Source organism: Stigmatopora nigra, unplaced genomic scaffold (genome assembly GCF_051989575.1).
Source record: "Stigmatopora nigra isolate UIUO_SnigA unplaced genomic scaffold, RoL_Snig_1.1 HiC_scaffold_27, whole genome shotgun sequence".
Lineage (NCBI taxonomy): Eukaryota > Metazoa > Chordata > Actinopteri > Syngnathiformes > Syngnathidae > Stigmatopora > Stigmatopora nigra.
Window position 1 is genome coordinate 1200349 of NW_027551606.1, and position 20692 is coordinate 1221040.

Genomic DNA, 20692 nt, shown 5'->3' on the forward strand with positions numbered 1-20692 from the left:
GAAAAAAAACAGCAGAAAAAAAGGGTTTATTTATGTTATTGAGATGATTTTAACTGACAACTAATAAAAATCCAGATTCAAAATCTTTAAAATAAAATATACGCTACACCCACAAGCTAAAAACCCATTTTTAAAAAGGCAACAGAAGCAAAACTGAGTTCAGTTGTACTTTATTTAGCCATTTTACAATGTACTCATATCATCATTACATTTTCGTGACTTGGTCGCAAATCAAAAGTGATGGCGAGCCGTGAAAAAAGCCATCGCTTGAAATACGCCTCACGTAGCCATATGTTGCGGTTCGATATTCATCCATATATAATATTGTTGGGTTTATTCTGTGTTGGGTTTACTATGTGTTGGGTTTACTATCTGTAGTAATTCATTTCTTTGTTAAATCATTAAAAGTCTTTCTATTGTTCGGCTCGAGGTCATAAACTGCCACCTAAGCAACTCTCACATGGACTTATCCAAGGCAAAGAGACGCCAAAGTCTAACAACAGATACGGACATCTGCCAGTTCCATACCACTCGGGACACTTCGGGCTTCTTTATGTAATTGCCATATATGCTACTACCTTGACATTGTATCCCCTGTTTGCGCTCCTTGCTAAGCCGACTTATAACTACTGCAATTGCCCCTACAAATTCTAAATTGCACTAATTATATCTCTGCTTCTGAAACGTACCGGGGAAAACAGTGAGGTCCAGGAGTACGGTAATTCCGAGGACCAATTGGACGAATATGATTATGTACTTTCTCTTTCAGACCAGCCATGGGAGAAGGGAGTAGGCGGGAAAAATCACAGTCACCCGACATTACCATTTCGTGATTACTAAGAAATTATTAATAACATACATATTATAAAAACGGGGAAATGCTGAGTTTATTCTGTATTACTATTATACATATATGTGTAGTAATTCATTTCTTTGTTAAATCATTAAAAGTCTTTCTATTGTTCGGCTCGAGGTCATAAACTGCCGCCTAGACAACCAAGGCAAAGAGACGCCAAGGTCTAACAACAGATACGGATATCTGCCAGTTCCATAACACTCGGGACACTTTGGGCTTCTTTATGTAATTGTTATATGATTGTTAGGTCAAATGAGGGCGTGATTTTATTTATTCAAAATGCCTTAAAGCTGTCACGAAATACGGTTCGAGAGGATACTTTTGAAGATCTCCTCCCTTAAGGTTTCTTATCCGTGATCTAATCTATTTAATTAAATGTCAGTAATTGAATAAGATGTCTGCCTGCAGTTATTGATAATTACAAACAAGGGTAATTATTGATGAACCTATCAAATATGTATATATACTTTATATATATTTGTATATATTGTATATATTGTATATATATTTATATATATACTTCATATGAAGATTACTTTTATCAAGCGCTCTTTTACTCATCATGTGCTGTATTTTTGGAAGGTTTCCCTTATTTTTAACAATCTCCAAAAATCCTTTACGAGGCATTCTTTCACCCCCTAGTCTAAACCGCGTCACCATTTTTAATATGCATATGAATATGCATATGAATATGAATACGCATATGAATATGCATATGAATATGCATATGAATATGCATATGAATATGCATATGAATATGCATATGAATATGCATATGAATATGCGTATGGATATGCGTATGAATATGCGTATGAATATGCGTATGAATATGCGTATGAATATGCGTATGAATATGTATATGAATATGTATATGAATATGCATATGAATATGCATATGAATATGCATATGAATATGCATATGAATATGCATATGAATATGCATATGAATATGCATATGAATATGCATATGAATATGCATATGAATATGCATATGAATATGCATATGAATATGCATATGAATATGCATATGAATATGCATATGAATATGCATATGAATATGCATATGAATATTCATATGAATATGCATATGAATATGCATATGAATATGCATATGAATATGCATATGAATACGCATATGAATATGTATATGAATATGCATATGAATATGCATATGAATATGCATGAATATGCATATGAATATGCATATGAATATGCATATGATTATGCATATGAATATGCATATGATTATGCATATGAATATGCATATGAATATGCATATGAAAATGCATATGAATATGCATATGCATATGAATATGTATATGAATATGCATATGAATATGCATATGAATATGCATGTGCATATGCATGTTCATATGCATATGGGTATGCATATGCGTATGGATATGAAGGAAATGAAGGAAAAGTAACAGGAAGGTCGTTTGGCGCAGATCTGCCTTCCACAGGCTGACTGAGGGAGGGTAAGTAGAAAGACAGTGAGAGGTAAGTGATCCATCTTATTCTTGTTGGCATCGGTGAGGCAACTTGCAGTCGCCGGAAAATAGCGCTCAAGGCGGAGAGCTAACAAGTATAAATATGTCATAAATAAATGTCATAAATGTGTCTGGCCTGGGAAGACGAACTTGTGGAGAAGCACTATACAATTTCGTCATACGCTGCTGAGGGTATGATGACTACTAGGCTTTTTTTCAAGTCAATGATGACGACAATGCCTATGTCTGATTTTCATATTCATTTTCATATTCATTTTCATATGCATATGCATATGCATATGTATATGCACATGCACATGCACATGCACATGCATATACACATGCATATGCACATGCATATGCACATGCATATGCACATGCATATGCACATGCATATGCACATGCATATGCATATGCACATGCATATGCATATGCACATGCATATGCACATGCATATGCACATGCATATGCACATGCATATGCACATGCATATGCACATGCATATGCACATGCATATGCACATGCATATGCACATGCATATGCACATGCATATGCACATGCATATGCACATGCATATGCACATGCATATGCACATGCATATGCACATGCATATGCACATGCATATGCACATGCATATGCACATGCATATGCACATGCATATGCACATGCATATGCACATGCATATGCACATGCACACGCATATGCACACGCACATGCACACGCACACGCACACGCATATGCACTTGCATACGCACATGCATACGCACATGCATATGCACATGCATATGCACATGCATATGCACATGCATATGCACATGCATATGCACATGCATATGCACATGCATATGCACATGCATATGCACATGCATATGCACATGCACATGTATATGCACATGCATATGCACATGCATATGCACATGCACATGCACATGCATATGCACATGCACATGCACATGCATATGCACATGCATATGCACATGCATATGCACATGCATATGCACATGCATATGTACATGCATATGCACATGCATATGCACATGCATATGCACATGCATATGCACATGCATATGCACATGCATATGCACATGCATATGCACATGCATATGCACATGCATATGCACATGCATATGCACATGCATATGCACATGCATATGCACATGCATATGCACATGCACATGCATATGCACATGCATATGCACATGCATATGCACATGCATATGCACATGCATATGCATATGTACACGCATATGAACATGCATACGCATATGAATATGCATATGAACATGCATACGCATATGAATACCCATATGAACATGCATACGCATATGAATATGCATATGAACTTGCATACGCATATGAATACGCATATGAACATGCATACGCATATGAATACGCATATGAACATGCATACGCATATGAATATGCATATGAACATGCATATGCACACGAATACGCATATGCACATGCATATGAATATGCATATGAATATACATATGAACATGCATATGAATAAGAATATGAATATGCATTTATATATGTATATGAATATGCGTACGGATAGGCGTACGAATATGCGTACGGATATGCGTATGAATATGCATACGAATATGCATACGAATATGCATACGAATATGCATATGAATATGCATGTATTGATTGCAGAACTATCAATCTGTATATGCACATTCATAAGCATATGCACATATGAATGTGCATATGAATATGCAAATTAATATGCACATGGATATGCACATGGATATGCATATATACATTGATAGTTCTGTGGGAACCGTGGAACGAAGAGTATTTCTATATAACGTACTGCTCTACTAAAAGTTGTGGAAAAATAATTTTGTAGAGGTACGACTGCATAATATTTAAATATAATTTCCTAAATAATTATTGGATATGTATATGACTAATACCCTTAAAAAGTGATTTATAGAAATAGGCAACTTTTTTACAGTCATGCAGAACAGGTAATCTCCTACCTCCTCTCTGAGCTCATACTGCTCAATGAGCATTTTCAGCTTTTCAGCAAGCTCCACATTCTCCTGTCTCAACTTAGTGTTTCGAGAGGTATGTTGTTCCATCTGGACTTCAATATCACTTAAAGTCATCTGGAAGTGAAGCATAGCTTCCTTGCGTTGCTCCTCATACTCCCTCGATCTCTGGGCATTCTCCTCCTACTCAAAAAAGAGGTGGGTGTTGGGGTTAGGGGGGGGGGGTTGAAGAGGAGGACTGAGGCTTTGGCTTGATTAGGTTTTTTCACAAGAATTGAATTGATGATTGTGAAATCTGATTGGTTAAAGCAACAGTCTTATCGGCGCTTATTTAATACAGCAGAGCCTGCAGAATTAATTGTGAAGGCCTTGAGGCAGATTTCTGACCCTGGTAACAAATAATGGCTGAAATGTGATTGGTTAAATGCTTCAATATGAAAACACACATCTGGAAGCAGTGTGACCAGGGGGAACGTAATGAAAGGAAGCTAACAGACAATTTGGAGTATTGATGGACAAAATATAATAATATATGATTCAGATATTTCTTAGGCCAGCAGAGAAGGCCTTGAAGGCCCTGACGGCCCGCCACTGGTTAATATAGGTTAAGTTTATCCAAATTTATTTTATATATTTTGTAAATGGCCATATGTGAGCTAAATGTACTCAGTTTCTTTTTCTGAGGCCGAAAATAGTCCGCTTGCCAATGGTGATGATGTCTTCAGTTGATTATTTAAAATATTTTATATTGCACAGCAACTTTTGGTTTGAAGGCAAATTTATAAAAAATAAAGACGCCTATCAAAATTTCTGCAGGTTTTATTTCTGACATTTCATAGTGTAAGAAAGGATTTTTTATTATTTTTATTGGGCAACAGAATAACAAAAATAATCATAATTCATATTCTCTACTTGTAGAGAAATGCAACATATGTACTTTTTAATTTGTATAACGCGGAAATGATTTATTTACTTATTTAAAGAAGTTTAAAGGTTTCAAGTTTGAAAAATAAAGATTGATAATATTTTTTATTGTGATTATAATTTTTGTGTGGGGCGGCCCACGGCTAAGTGGTTAGCGCGTTGGGCGCGCGCATCGGCTTCACAGTGGGGAACCTGAGGAACAAGGTCGGTCCACCAATGTGGAGTTTGCATGTTCTCCCCGGACTTCCGTGGGTTTTTTCCGGGTAGTCCAATTTCCTCCCACATTCCAAAAACATGGATGGTAGGCTGATTGAACACTCTAAATTGACCTTAGGTATTGATGTGAGAGTGAATGGATGTTTCCTTGAGGCCTGCAATTGGCTGGCCACTAATTTAGGGCGTCCCCCACCTCTGGCCCAAAGTCAGCTGGGATAGGCTCTAGCACCCCCTGTGACCCAAGTGAGGCTAAAGCGGTTCAGAAAATGAGAACAATGTTTGTCATATCGCCCAGCTCTAGTTTCAAGTCACCATTACGAAGTGGATGTGAGCTTGTTTTAGGGTGTGTCATAGTGTATTCCCATCAAAATTAAATCTGTCTAATTAAAACACCTACAATTACTTTACAAACAATTCCATAAAATGCAGGACCTTAAATACATGCATTAGAATTCAATACTTTTAAGCGTTTTTAAGGACCCACAGGAATCATGGAATTGTCATATCTCCTTATAACCAATAAAATGTCCATTTTTGATAGCCGACGGTGGGCAATGGCAACATTTTGAATGAATGAAAATGAAGGGTGAAAAGTTTTGAATGTCTAAAACTTTCATGTGCGTATTGTTGCTTTTGTTTCTTCAAAGATCAGTGATGTAATAGTGGTAAAACAAAAGCTCTCGAACCATGCAGGCAAGATTAGTTACTATTTTCTATTCATTAATGTAGTCAAGTGTGCACCTTCAGAGTCTTGTTGTGTCTTTGGAGCTCCCTACATATGCTTTCCAATTTGCTGCGGGCCAGGATGGCTTTGCTATGCTCCCCCTGCAGGTGGATCTTCTCTTTCACAATTTGAGACTGCTTCTTCTGCAGTGTTTTCAGACGCTTCTGAATAGAACGGCTCTCCTCCAACTAAATGCAAAACAAAAGAAGCATCTTGTTATGACGCTAGTTGTTATTACATTCAAATTTGACACAATATTACTCTACATATGCAAAATGGACATGGGATCTAGAAATTGCTGTAAAATGACAAACCCTCTACAATAAGTTCAGTGATATTTCCACAAGATTTGTATTTTGTGAGTTGAAATATGCATATGACTATTAAAATAATGACAATAATACAGCATTATACTAGAGCCGTCCCGTAGTCAGTGCTAGCACAACATACCGTCGACGGTTGAGGACAGTGGCAAAATAAATCCAAAAAGTCGACCAAAATGTAATGCTATGAATGAACACATTTAGTACCGTCAATCAGGTATACAGTTGGAAGACGGCAAAAGACAAAACGGTTGAGGATCAAAAGTCCAGATAACTAACTAATTAACTGATGACAATGTTTTAGTGAAGTCATGAGCATTTTATTAAAATGTGAAAAGTGAAAACAGTCGATGCTCACTTGCGTGTTTGTCCAATGGTCCATGAGGTTCTTTAATGGAAACATGGGCAAACTCGTCGAGTTTAATAACCACGGAGCTAAGTGACTGTCAATGGATACAAACAATGGCTGCTATCGCATTGAGTGTGTCTCATAGGAGGGGGTCAACTTCATAAGGTCGTAGGAGATAAGTGTGGTTGTTGGTGGTTTGCCGCCCCAGTAGCTTTGATGGTAAGGATGGTAGCTGAGCTGAATTCTGAAGAGTCCTTCCATAGTACTTCTTTTATATAAACATTACATGTCATTTCCTCTTCACATGCATCATTACAGTAATCCCTCGAATATTGCGGCTTTAAGTTTTGCGGTTTACATTGGAGATTTTTTTTCTGGGGCATTTTAAAAAAAAAAAAATTGTAAGTTCATAAAAATGTGAAAAACTCGGGAGCCACTCCTCTGTCTTCCGCTAAAAACTAGAACTCAGCATTGAAGTAAAAAAAATATATATATTTTTTTTAAACAGGCGTGACCCTACTTTGCAGTTTTTAGCTAATCACGTCTGGTCTACATTAACTGCGATAATTGAGGGATTATTGTATATCCTCAAAAGATATCTTACCAGATCAGCATATTTTTTGCACAAAGCAGCCAATTTTTCCTCAGGTGTGGCTAAGGAATTCAAGGCCTGCATAAGTAACACAACCTCCTTCCCTGAAACAGAAATCAAAGTGCTTTGGTATTTCACAGAAATAGGAAATTACAGATCATTTAGAAACCGCTATGTCACATATGTTACCTACAAAAAAATACATGAAAAAATAAGCTTGAAGATCCCTCATGGTAGCCAGTGGTCAGTGTCCAAATTGGAAGAGTAGATAGATATAAGATATATGGCAATAGCAATGTGAATGTGAATGATCAACTCCAATTGGAAAATAGAATAGATATATGATATATGGCAATAGCAATATGACTGTAACTGATCAATTCAACTAATCGCAATAAATTACAGAACGTCTTACATACAATATTTTGTCTTTCTGATATTACTCTGTTATGTTAAGGCAGGAGTGTCTAGGCAGCGTACCTAACTTTGGTTCGTTTAGGGCAGGGGTGGCCAACCCGCGGCTCGCGAGCCGCATGCGGCTCTTTGCCCGGTTTCATGCGGCTCTTACGTCCATATCAAAGTTTGTATTTGTGTTTTATTTTTATTTGCGTGTGCGCTTCGCTTGAGTTCAATACGGTATTTTCGTCCAATGCGCATGTGCTTGGGATGAAAATACCTCAAAGTTTCCCAGTAGGAGCAAGGTCATTTGAGTAAACGTTTTTAACAGAGTGGGAGAGCTCCCGTGAACCAGAAGCAACAATGAACAGCATCGCGCACACAAAAAGTATCCCAAAGATCGAGCGTCGGCTGAAAAAGCCACACCCCCTGCGAGGCAAACCAATGCGAGAGTGCTCACCCGGGAGCAGCCAATAGGAGAGCGAGGTGTACACCCACGTGGTGGGCGCGCTATAAAAGCCATTCATAATAAATGACAGCTCACAAGGATCGAATGTTGCGCAAAAATAGGCTCTGATTTTATGACAGAAGTCCCACTAAGTAACATGCATAGTAAAAGAAAAAACACTATTGTAAATTATTATATTTTTGTTTGTGGACTTGGTTGAACTGAGAGTTTGTCTGTGTGAGACAGTGCACACAATGTTCATTGTTGATAATGACTGGCCTGTGCTGTTAGTACTGTAGGAGTCAATTTATTTCATTACTATGCTGGTGTGTGACATTTACAATAAATCTGGCTGAGCAAAGGTATGTGTGTGATGTGGCTCTTTGCGGTAACACAGTAAAAAATGTGGCTCTTTGCAGTAACACAGTAAAAAATGTGGCTCTTGGTCTCTGACTGGTTGGCCACCCCTGGTTTAGGGCATCGATCAAAGCACAATGGTAATGCAGAGTACAAAAGCATGCCATGATCAAGACCTGACAATGCAGCCAGCAATTGGCTGTCAATTTTCATGACATTGCGGCATGCAGAAAGCATTAACGTATACATGTATACAGGCCTGCTTGAGCAATAAGTAGGTGTCACTAGTCCCATTTTTAATATCTTTAGTGAACAATATTCTAACTCAAAGCGCTTAGCATTATTGTTTAGATTTAGCAGGGAAACTTTTAAAAAATACATTTTTTTAAACAAAAAATATATATAAAAGATTCAGAAACTTTTAAGAACACACCAGAGGTTTATCTGTTTGGACACAATGGAAATTAGAACGTCCTTATAGACTGAATTGTTAATGTAGCATGTGGCAGATTATAACAGTTTTTGTGAGTGTGAAAACATCGTTCTCATACAAGCTGTGAATGGCTGACATGTCAGCATAAACACCCAACTGTCTGAATAATCAATCTTAGTCTTGTGATTGAGTTGACATGTCAGCACAAACACTCAACTGTCCGACAATGATCAATTACTTTTTGCCTTGCAAATGAGTGAAACGTATCCGTCCAAAGTCCTGGTGACAACTCTCAGTTTTGCTTGTATTCAAGACTCACTCACTGGTCATTCAGTGAGAGCTGCAAGAACAACAGACTGTGAGCGGTTCAGGCTGTTTGAGCTCTCACTCTCCACTTTGCAGTTTTGTAATAAACCTTTTTCCTATTAAATTGATCACGCTCTTTCTTAACCTGCTCCTGAAGTTGTATTTCAGATCTATCATTCTTTGGTGCCGAAAACTCGAGACCCAACAGCCAACAATTGCCGAGCGACGACGGAGCACGACGACAGCATCCTCCATTGAAAGGATCAACCCGACGGCTGTTCTCTCGCCGCTTCGGTGATCAGGTGACGGGTCCCTCGAACTAGGGCAGGTTAGGAACGAGAAAGATTGTGAGTTCACCCTTTGATTTCTGTCCCCGTGAAGTGTGATCATTTGAATTTGAAGTATTATCACTGCGGTAGTATTAACCGTTTGCGGACTGGGGACCAACTTGCGTAGAACATAATAGTTTTTGGTCCGGGACCAACGTAAATAGAACAAGTATAAGTCAGGGACTTATAGTCTTGGTCTTTTAACAGAGTCAGGGACTCTCCTAATACAAAGTCAGGGACTTTTGGTCTTGGTGTATTCAGAGAGATTGGGTGAATCACGAAGTACAGATCAATTTCGGGTAATTTGGAAAATAATTGTTGTTTAAACTATTAAGTAAGTGATTAATATGGGTCAGAAAGCAACAACAGGGGTGGGTTTATTGTCAGACTGAAAAATGAGAATCGGAGAGTTACCGGATGTGAAATATATGCAAATGCATTGAATGGGGAGTTGCCTGTATCTGCCAAGATGGGTGAAGAAACATGGTTTCTATGCCAATTTTAAGGATATGGAAGGCTTGGTGAGCTTAGAAAGGGAAATGTTAAAGGAAAGGGAGAGAAAGGGAAAGAAAAGTGAGGAAGTTAAGAAACAGTTGTTGGTGTTGAAAATATGGAAAGAACAGTGTGAAATGTCTATACGACATCGAAAAAAATAAGAAAAAGAAGGGGGGGAAAACAAGGTCTCATCACCACCATGAAAATCAGCGCGGAAGAGGAAACCAACGTTCATCGGAGACCGACACAACCAGAAAACGCCCAAGCTGCTGAAAGATTGCCCAACTCTCTTCCTCCAGCGGCACCACCCACCAGTCCTACCTACCCTTCCCTCGTAGGATTGGAACACCCCCCGGGTTATGACAGCTCCGCCCTGCGGGCTGACGACACCAGTTTCTGCAGTCCGGTAATAAACCTATTTCATTTTAAATTAATCTCACTCTTTCTTAACTTGCTCCTTAAATTGTTTTTCAGACCTATCAGCAGTTAGATGTACTACCATTATGGTTATTTATTAGAAGAAAGCAGGACACATTAGTCTGGTTGCACCTAGTCAAATATGAACCCACAACTGTGCGTATTAGTCAAGGCTTGTGCACTGCTTCTGCTCAAGAAAAAAATACACGTAGTCATCGTTTCCCACTTCGAGGGCCCAAGGTTTGCGGGTTCGTTTAATCACAGTATTGAGGATCCAAGAGTCAACTGTTCATAAAAAATTCTAAATTTGCGCTGGAACCCTAAAGTACTGTGGCCTCCCCGAAGAAGGCCAGAAAGCAGAAGAGGCCGAAATAGAATAATTCCATTAATGATATAAAGAAAAAGAGCATTTTAAGATGGAAAAATCATCCAGTAGTACGAGATTTTCGCCTGAAGAGGTTAATCACTCAGCCATACATAAGGCCGTGGAGTTTGTTTGGTTGGTAGCCACTGAAAGCTTTTCGGGCATGACGATCGAGTCGAGATCTACTCAACCCCTCAAACTGATGAGAATCATTTCGGAATAATGAAATTGGAGCTAGGAAGAGGCATAGGACAACAATTACGACAATACGGATGAAGAACAAGGTCTTCCTTTGAGAATTTCACAACATATCCTCAATATGGCATGTGGTTTGTAAAAAAATGGTCCCAGAGATTAATGGTTAGAGCAGGCGTTGGGAAACTTTTTGACAAAGTGAGCTATAAACAATTCATATTTTCAAACATTATTCCTTGAGAGCCATACTCAGAATTTAAAAGTAAAAGTACATGAAAATGTGAATATTTATTATTAATTTCACCACTTTGAAAGTAAAAAAAAAAAGTCTGAATTCTTTTGAGAACATTATTTCACTATTGCTAATCAATGAGTCAGGACAATGGACCCCAAAACCCCAAACATACATCAAAAGTGGAAATGGAATGGCTAAATCCGGCAAGAATTAAGGTTTTCGAATGGCCTTCCCAAAGTCCTGACTTAAACCCCATTGTGAACTTGTGGGCAATGCTATAGAAACAAGTCCTTGTCGGAAAGCCACCAAATTTAAATGAACTGCACCAATTCTGACAGGAGGAGTGGTCAAAGTTTCAACCAGAAGCTTGTGGATGGCTACCAAAAGCGCCTAATTGAAGTGAAAATGGCCAAGGGACGTGTTACCAAATATTAGCGCTGCTGTATGTATATTTTTGACCCGGCAGATTTGATCATTTTTTTCTGTTCACCCATAATAAAGTCATAAAAGAACCAAACTTCATGTATGTTTTTTTGTGACAAAGATGTATCTGTTCCAATCACTATTAGAGAAAAATCAGAGTTGTAGAAATAACTGGAAACTCAATAGAGACATGACATTATGTTCTTTATAAGTGTATGTAAACTTTGGACTACAACGGTATGTGACCCCAACAAAGCAAGGGTGGGCAAACAACTACCGACTTATTTGGTATTTACAGCCCATCATCAGAGGTGTTCTTTTCTTTGTGTGCATGAAAACTTTTTAGGTCGTTGTGTATTTGGGCGCGTGTACAGTGTTCCCTCGGTCATTGCGGTTAATGGGGACCGGGACCACCCGCGATAAGTGAATTTCCGCGAAGTAGGGATTCCCCTTCAAAAAGGCTTAATTTGAATTTAATTCAAATCTTTTTTTAATTTATTCTTATTTTTATTTTTTTTACCCCCCTGTATACAGTACAGAGTACACCATATAGAATACGGACCATCTTCCCAAATTGAGAAAAACCTGTATTTCACCGGCATGCCGCTCTAGCGTAGTGCCGTTCAATTAGAAGGTGTCGATCTATTTTTCAATTATTGCACCAAAGTGCCGTTTTATTAGAGGTGCCTTTAAAATTAATGTTTTACAGTATGCTCACCTGCAGGCTCAAACTCAATCTCCTTCAAGTCACCTGGGCTGCCGTCACTGCCAAGAATCTCTCCTCTTTCTTCCTCCATGCAACACATTTCCAAACCAAAATCAGCAACCTCCTGAGAAGACACAATCAGAAAATTTGCAGTGAAAATCAGATACAAATATACACAGAGGTGGGCGATAAGACGATAATTATCGTCAAAAAAAAATTTTCTACAATAATAAAAACTTTTGATGAAAATTCGCAAATTATAAATTACAATAACACCACCATAACAGTATGTGTGCGCGCGCGTACACATTCTCTCTCCCTCTCCCTCTCCCTCTCCCTCTCCCTCTCCCTCTCCCTCTCCCTCTCCCTCTCCCTCTCCCTCTCCCTCTCCCTCTCCCTCTCCCTCTCCCTCTCCCTCTCCCTCTCCCTCTCCCTCTCCCTCTCCCTCTCCCTCTCCCTCTCCCTCTCCCTCTCCCTCTCCCTCTCCCTCTCCCTCTCCCTCTCCCTCTCCCTCTCCCTCTCCCTCTCCCTCCTCCCCTCCCCCTCCCCCTCCTCCCTCTCCCTCTCCCTCTCCCTCCCCCTCCCTCCCCCTCCCCCTCCCCCTCCCCCTCCCCCTCCCCCTCCCCCTCCCCCTCCCCCTCCCCCTCCCCTCCCCCTCCCCCTCCCCCCTCTCTCTCTCTCTCTCTCTCTCTCCTCTCTCTCTCCCTCCCTCTCTCTCTCTCTCCCTCCTCTCTCTCTCTCTCTCTCTCTCTCTCTCTCTCTCTCTCCCTCTCTCTCTCTCTCTCCCTCTCTCTCTCTCTCTCTCTCTCTCTCTCTCTCCCTCTCTCTCTCTCTCTCTCCCTCTCTCTCTCTCCCTCTCTCTCTCTCTCTCTCTCTCTCCCTCTCTCTCTCTCTCTCCCTCTTCCTCTCCCCCCCCCCCTCCTCCCCCTCCCCCCTGGTGTTGCAGCACCAGTCGTGTAGTGACACACAAAGCCCCCCCCTTTCGAGATATCCTCAGGGATGTTGTTGTTGATAATCTGTTTTGATGGGTATATCACATCTACCGAGTGTAAGAAAGCACCAAACTGGAGAGAAAAAAGATGTAGTGCATTTCAACAAAGAAAAATGAATGCAACTATAATTTAACTCATTTCCTATGCCAACAAGATGGTTCTCCAACCCCATCTGTCTTTAATATTAGAGCAAAACCCCTTTCTTCTTTAATTTAGACTTCAGTTTTATCAATGGCACCTTTAGAAAACAATATGCCCACTGCTGAAAAATGTTAATAAAATTTACCTCAAAACAGTTGTCTTGATTAATTGGTGACTTACTCTCACCCCAAGTTCTTCTGGTCTCCACATCAATCTCACACAGTTGCTCTGTATCCATTAGGGTTAGCTAGATGGGCAAACGGAACAAGGCATATAAATAGAGCTTTGTGATAACACATACTGATTATATAACATTACCTTTTGCAGTTTTTTTCACAATTTAACAGGTTTATGTCACATAACACACACACACACAGAAAACTCAAGGAACAACTCTGACAAGGAAGGATTGAAGCCACACTAATCAATCCATGATCCAGGCAAATATGAAAAAGCGCTCGTGTTTTGGTAGAAATAAACAATACAATGGCTACAATCTCTCCCATACATTAGTTGGAAGCACTCAGCAGCCATTCCCCGCAATCTGGCGAAAAACTGCACAAAGGTGTGTGCGGAAAACTGAGCATGTTGACCAACCTGTGTTCCTTCAAAATAATCCAATGCTAAAATACTAAATAAAAATGCCTCAAAAAGGTGTTCTATCTCTGTATTGTTTCAAAATTATATCTTGACTACGTTTTTTATTTTTTATGCCCTTTGGTGGTTAGTTTAGTGTTTAAGTGCTTAAGTGCGTACGATTACTCAACTGCCACTCGCAATTCCACTCCATTGGAAAATGTATTTGCTTTTCTTCTTCACTTTAATGACTTAATAAATCAGGGCTTTATTGCATCAATACATAGGTTATACAAAATTGGTGAGAGTGGTACCTCTATTTGCGAATGCTTCATAAACAATATTGAGGTGACGAAAATCTTTGCTTTGAAAATCTTTCTTCTAGAGATACGCTAAACTGTCCAAATCACGAAACAGGTACGGCTTTATTACACATAAAAAAAAGAGTAGCTCCAATCCAAACTTCAGAACTTTGGTAAATAAAAGATAAGAACATGGTTCTCTAAAACTTGACCCCAAGACGTCGTCTCTTCGGGCTGTGCATGGCCAGGGCACATGGGTATAGGCCTTGCCATCAGGCACTCGCCATCGCGGTCCTCCTCCAGGCCTAGTTCCAGAGTGGGGTCCTGGTGATCCGTGTCGATGCAAGGGAATACGCCGTTCAATGTTTTTTCTCATCACAAGATGTCTTCTGACCCATTCTTAGTCTGGTCCCTCAGACCAGTTTGATATGGGTCACCCTATCAGGGGCATAAGGCCCCTGTCAACATAGCTCCTAGGATAACTGGGAAACACAAACCCCACCATGACGATAGGATCACTGGGACACACAAACTCCACTACCACTATGACGTGATGAGGCTTTACAGTCTGGATGGGATCACTGGGACACACACCCCACCACCATGATAAGGTGATGTAACATAAAATATGTAAGTAAAAAAACACGCACCTCCAGCTTTCAGTACTTGTGCTCATATTAATAAGTTTTATCAAACTACACAGTTTGCAGGAATCTGGGCTAAAAATCAAAGTAATGATGTTAAGTTAATTTTATGTAAAATATCTAGACAAAATCCAGTCTCATCGCTCAATGTGATACCTTGACTCATGTTAGCAGGTGTACTGCTAACCAAACATTTCCCATTAAGCCTCAGATAACTTATTATCAATTATGAGCAAATATCTTTTTAAAGTAGCCAAGGGGGCATCTGGCTGAAAGTAGAATTAGCCGAACGACTAATTAGCCAACCGACTATCCAGCCGAAGGACATTTTGCCGACGCGCTCGCCCCACCCCCGGTCGTGTGTGTGTACAAGTTTTTCAAACTCGGGCCGCGGGCCATATCCGTTACAGATAACAACATCCATTTAGAATAACAATTTACAGATAACAACATTCATTTAGAATAACAATTTACAGATAACAACATTCATTTAGAATAACAATTTACAGATAACAACATTCATTTAGATTCTAAATGAATGTTGTTATCTGTAAATTGTTATTCTAAATGAATGTTGTTATCTGTAAATTGTTATTCTAAATGAATGTTGTTATCTGTAAATTGTTATTCTAAATGGATGTTGTTATCTGTAACTTGTTATTCTAAATTTTAGAATAACAAGTTACAGATAACAACATTTATTTAGAATAACAAGTTACAGATAACAACATTCATTTAGAATAACTAGTTACAGATAACAACATTCATTTAGAATAACTAGTTACAGATAACAACATTCATTTAGAATAACTAGTTACAGATAACAACATTCATTTAGAATAACTAGTTACAGATAACAACATTCATTTAGAAAAGGGGTAGGGCAGGGGTGGCCAACCAGTCAGAGACCAAGAGCCACATTTTTTACTGTGGGACCGCAAAGAGCCACATCACACACATACCTTTGCTCAGCCAGAATTATTGTAAATGTCACACACCAGCATAGTAATGACATAAATTGACTCCTACAGTACTAACAGCACAGGCCAGTCATTATCAACAATGAACATTGTGTGCACTGTCTCACACAGACAAACTCTCAGTTCAACCAAGTCCACAAAAGAAAATATAATAATTTACAATAGCGTTTTTCTTTTACTATGCATGTTACTTAGTGGGACTTCTGTCATAAAATCAGAGCCTATTTTTGCGCAACATTCGCTCCTTGTGAGCTGTCATTTATTATGAATGGCTTTTAACTAGCGCGCCCACCACGTGGGTGTACACCTCGCTCTCCTATTGGCTGCTCCCGGCTGAGCACTCTCGCCTTGGTCTGCCTCGCAAGGGGTGTGGCTTTTTCAGCCGACGCTCGATCTTTGGGATACTTTTTGTGTGCGCGACGCCGTTCATTGTCGCTTCTGGTTCACGGGAGCTCTCCCACTCTGTTAAAAACGTTTACTCAAATGACCTTGCTCCTACTGGGAAACTGAGGTATTTTCATCCCAAGCACATGCGCATTGGACGAAAATACCGTATTGAACTCAAGCGAAGCGCACACGCAAATAAAAATAAAACACAAATACAAACTTTGATATGGACGTAAGAGCCGCATGCGGCTCGGGAGCCGCGGGTTGGCCACCCCTGGGGTAGGGAATCTTTTTGATGGAAAGAGCCATAAACAATTCATATCTTTTAAATGTTAATCCTTGAGAGCCATGCTCTGAATTTAAAAGTCAACATACATGAAAATGTGTGCCTTTTTAGTCACTTTAACCACTTTTAAAGTACAAAATGTCTATGAATTATTTTGACAACATTGTAATGTTGTTGCTAATCAAAAAAAGAAAAAAAAAAGATTATAAGCTGCTGGGGGTAGTGTCAATGCCATAATACCAATGTAACGCTCCTATTCCTGCGCTTACTCACTAGCAGTTTCCCTACTTAACCTCAAAGTTAGTGGAGAGCCATATGCACCCATCAAAAGAGCCATATGTGGCTCGCGAGCCATAGGTTCCCTACCCGATTTAGAATAAGGGCATTTATTCACTGCCAAATAAAGTAGTTATAACTGTAACTACCATAATGACAGAAGAAAAAAAGTAGTTATAACAGTAGATACTGTAATTTACACCATCATAGAACACATTGAGATTAATCTTTGAATTGAGGTTCTCAACAAATCATTTTGAATATGTATTTCCTAAAATAATGGGAAATTATTTAAAATTAAAATATATTTAACAGGTATATATTTCTGCGTATCTCGAACTCCAACGAGTTATCAATTAAATAACTGCTGCTTTGTCTTCATTTTTTCTGACGGCTGCAAGAAATGATTCCGCAGCGCAAAGAAATTGATGGGGAAATCTTTTATTTTTACATTGACAAATGCATGGCTTACAAAGTTCAAATATGGTGTTGCTGCTTAATAAATATATTCCTGAATACTATTCCCGTGACAAGAGTATTCAGGAATATTTTATATATTTATAATATTCATAATGTGCTATAATCGCACAGAAAACTGCATTTAATGATTAAATACAGATACTGGAGCTCTTTGGAAGCTTAATACGAGCCCAGGGTAGTGATTTCCCCGGAAAAAGACAGCCATGGACGTCAATGGCAAAAAAAACACAAAATGCACAAAAATGACTTTAAATCCAGTCGGAAACAATATTAAATGAATAAATACAACTACCGCAGCATAAATAATAGTACCGACGATTTTTAGGGACTATAACCGAGCCCAGGGTGTTTGATTTCCCGGTAATAAAGTGCACTTTTAACCCGGTACCGGACCGAATTGCAGTAAAATTATTTGTCCATCAGGTGGAAGTGTTCTGCCGATTCAAATAAGAACAAAATTTTAATTCTAAATAATTTCCCATTATTTTAGGAAATATATATTTTCAAAATGATTTGCTGAGAACCTGAATTCAAAGATTAATATTAATGTTTTCTATGGTGATGTAAATTACAGTATTTACCGTTATTGAAAGGAGCAGCTCGTTAGCCCCTCCTGGCTTGACGTCATTTCTTAGCAGCTGTGTTCTATTGCTTGATTTCGTCCCGACTTATTTAAGTGCGACGGAAGAGTTAGTCACCGTCGGATCATTTTCGCATTATGTTATTAAAACCAATCTACCATGAGAGCAGAACGTCTCGATCTATCAGGCGTCCCCGCGAAAGAGTAACACTCTCCCCGGTCGCGCCACGCAACACGGTGCGACCAAAACAGTTATAAATACTTTCACGACCATAACAATTATAAATACTTTTTTTCTTCTGTCATCATAGTACTTACTATTATGACTACTTTGTTTGGCTGTGAATAAATGCCCTTGTTATTCTAAATGAAAGTTGTTATCTGTAACTTGTTGGTCTTTCGGCAAGTAGACCAGCCACGCTGTTTGGTCCATAAGTGATTTTTATTCACAGGTGCCAAAACGGTCTTCATCACGAACATGTTGTCCGGAGCAAACAAGGCAAGTGAGATACCAAAAGAGGAGTTGTAAAATACTTAAAATACTTAAAATACTTAAAATACTTAAAATACATAAAATACATAAAATACATAAAATACATAAAATACTTAAAATACTTAAAATACTTAAAATACTTAAAATACTTAAAATACTTAAAATACTTAAAATACTTAAAATACTTAAAATACTTAAAATACTTAAAATACTTAAAATACTTAAAATACTTAAAATACTTAAAATACTTAAAATACTTAAAATACTTAAAATACTTAAAATACTTAAAATACTTAAAATACTTAAAATACTTAAAATACTTAAAATAATGATAATGATAGGGATAGGGACAGGGATAAGGATAAGGATAATGATAATGATAATCGTGGCGATGTGAATCATTATAATGAGAAGAATGAACGAGAAAGGGAACGAGAACAACAATAATAACGACAACGATAATAATAATAGAATAGTGAGGGTGAGAGAGGGTGAGGGTGAGAGGGGGTGAGGGTCAGAGGGTGAGGGTGATAATGATGATGATAATAATAATAATAATAGAGGAATGCCAACGCCAATGATAATTATAAAGATAATAGAAGAATGAGAATGAAAATGATAGAGAATTATAAAATCCTTGAGACCCCAGCTCTACATTTAATATGGTGCAAAAGTACCTAAAAAATGTTCACTGAAAAATTTGGTTCTAGAATGAGAGCCATTAAGAGCACCTAACTTGTTCTGTTTTCTTTATTTTATTTTAAAACTGTTCGTAATGTTGTATTGCACATTATAAAGTCCTTTGGTGATATCACTAAAATTAGAACGTTCTTTTAACACGAAATGTTTGCTTCATAAGTCGCCTGGTCAATTACTCGAACACCAAGTAATCCGTTAATGTATTCTATGAAAAAAAGGTCCGCTGACGCGCACCCGTGGGAGAGTGGCATTTTATGTAACGTAGTCTGAAATGCTGCAGGTGTTATCCGTAGATAACGTGGCCAATACTATGCCGTAAGCTAACACCAGTGATTGACTTATATAAATGTTCGCCAGGACATGGGCAATGCATTCCGACTCTAAGCAGATGTGGCATAACTGTGTTAGCTAAAATATATTTACAAATTCTACTAACTCGAGAAAAAAGTCTGAACATTTACCTTTTTTTCAATATGGTGCTGGAGCAGGCATAAAAAGCACATATATCTGCCTAGATCTCTTAAGGCGCAGTCGACGACATCAAGAAAATGCGGCCATGTTGTGGCGGACTCTTGGTTATTTCTGAATATTTTATTGCCAGCTGGCAAACAGGTCATTGGTGCATTTCCGCCACAAATTGTGTGGAGCAGCGTTTTTACACTTGAGCCTTCTAATCAAATTCGATTCGAGTCATTCTGTTAAAAAAATAAAGATTTTAAAAAAAAGAGGCTTCCGAGCACTGCGTCAGAGATTGTAACAGGTTTTTAAAAAAAAAGAGGCTTCCGAGCACTGCGTCAGAGATTGTAACAGGGCCGTGTAGAAACAAAGTTGCGACACTCAGATGATATCGCCGCAGTATGGGGAGCGATTTGTCTCCAAAATATGATCACTTATTTGCGTTTCACCAACGTGTTTTCTGGATCCACAAATATATCCATGATATTATCTACTTGTTTTAACACAAACACATTCACTTTCACGTTTAATATTCTAAATTCATAATTACTATATTCCCGAAATGCACGTGTTTTAATGTGGTCCGTGGCACTCCGGCGATTCCATAGTGTTTATCAAGACTTGTAATCTTAAGTAGTGTTAGATGTTCTTTTCTTGGTTCTGAAAGATCTGTTGAGTCAAGTGTTGATACAAGACATTGTTGACGCTTCCATGTCCAGTTCTCTTTATTGGCGAGAGAATAGGCTAGATCTATATTAAATTTCCTGATTTTCCCCCTTTTAAATAAATAATTGCTATATTTTTAATCCATATTTTCTT

The 20692-nt window shown here is 38.6% G+C and overlaps 1 protein-coding gene across 4 annotated transcripts in view; it reads right to left on the reverse strand.

The window, feature by feature from the left end:
• The window catches only part of LOC144192828 (alpha-taxilin-like), a 39730-nt gene extending 19484 nt beyond the window's left edge, over nucleotides 1–20246 (reverse strand). Inside the window, exons 1-6 of one of the 4 annotated variants that reach the window (XM_077711646.1) lie at nucleotides 19879–20246; nucleotides 13860–13961; nucleotides 12594–12705; nucleotides 7490–7581; nucleotides 6231–6401; nucleotides 4338–4532 (exon numbers count right to left, since the gene is read on the reverse strand). In XM_077711646.1, the coding sequence (XP_077567772.1) occupies nucleotides 4338–4532; nucleotides 6231–6401; nucleotides 7490–7581; nucleotides 12594–12705; nucleotides 13860–13961; nucleotides 19879–20034 (828 nt within the window). In that variant the 5' untranslated portion in view covers nucleotides 20035–20246. Of the gene's footprint in view, nucleotides 1–4337; nucleotides 4533–6230; nucleotides 6402–7489; nucleotides 7582–12593; nucleotides 12706–13859; nucleotides 13964–19878 lie in introns of all 4 variants that reach the window. The other 3 variants (XM_077711650.1, XM_077711649.1, XM_077711647.1) reach the window with 3 other exon arrangements.
• Nucleotides 20247–20692: the final 446 nt, after the last annotated feature.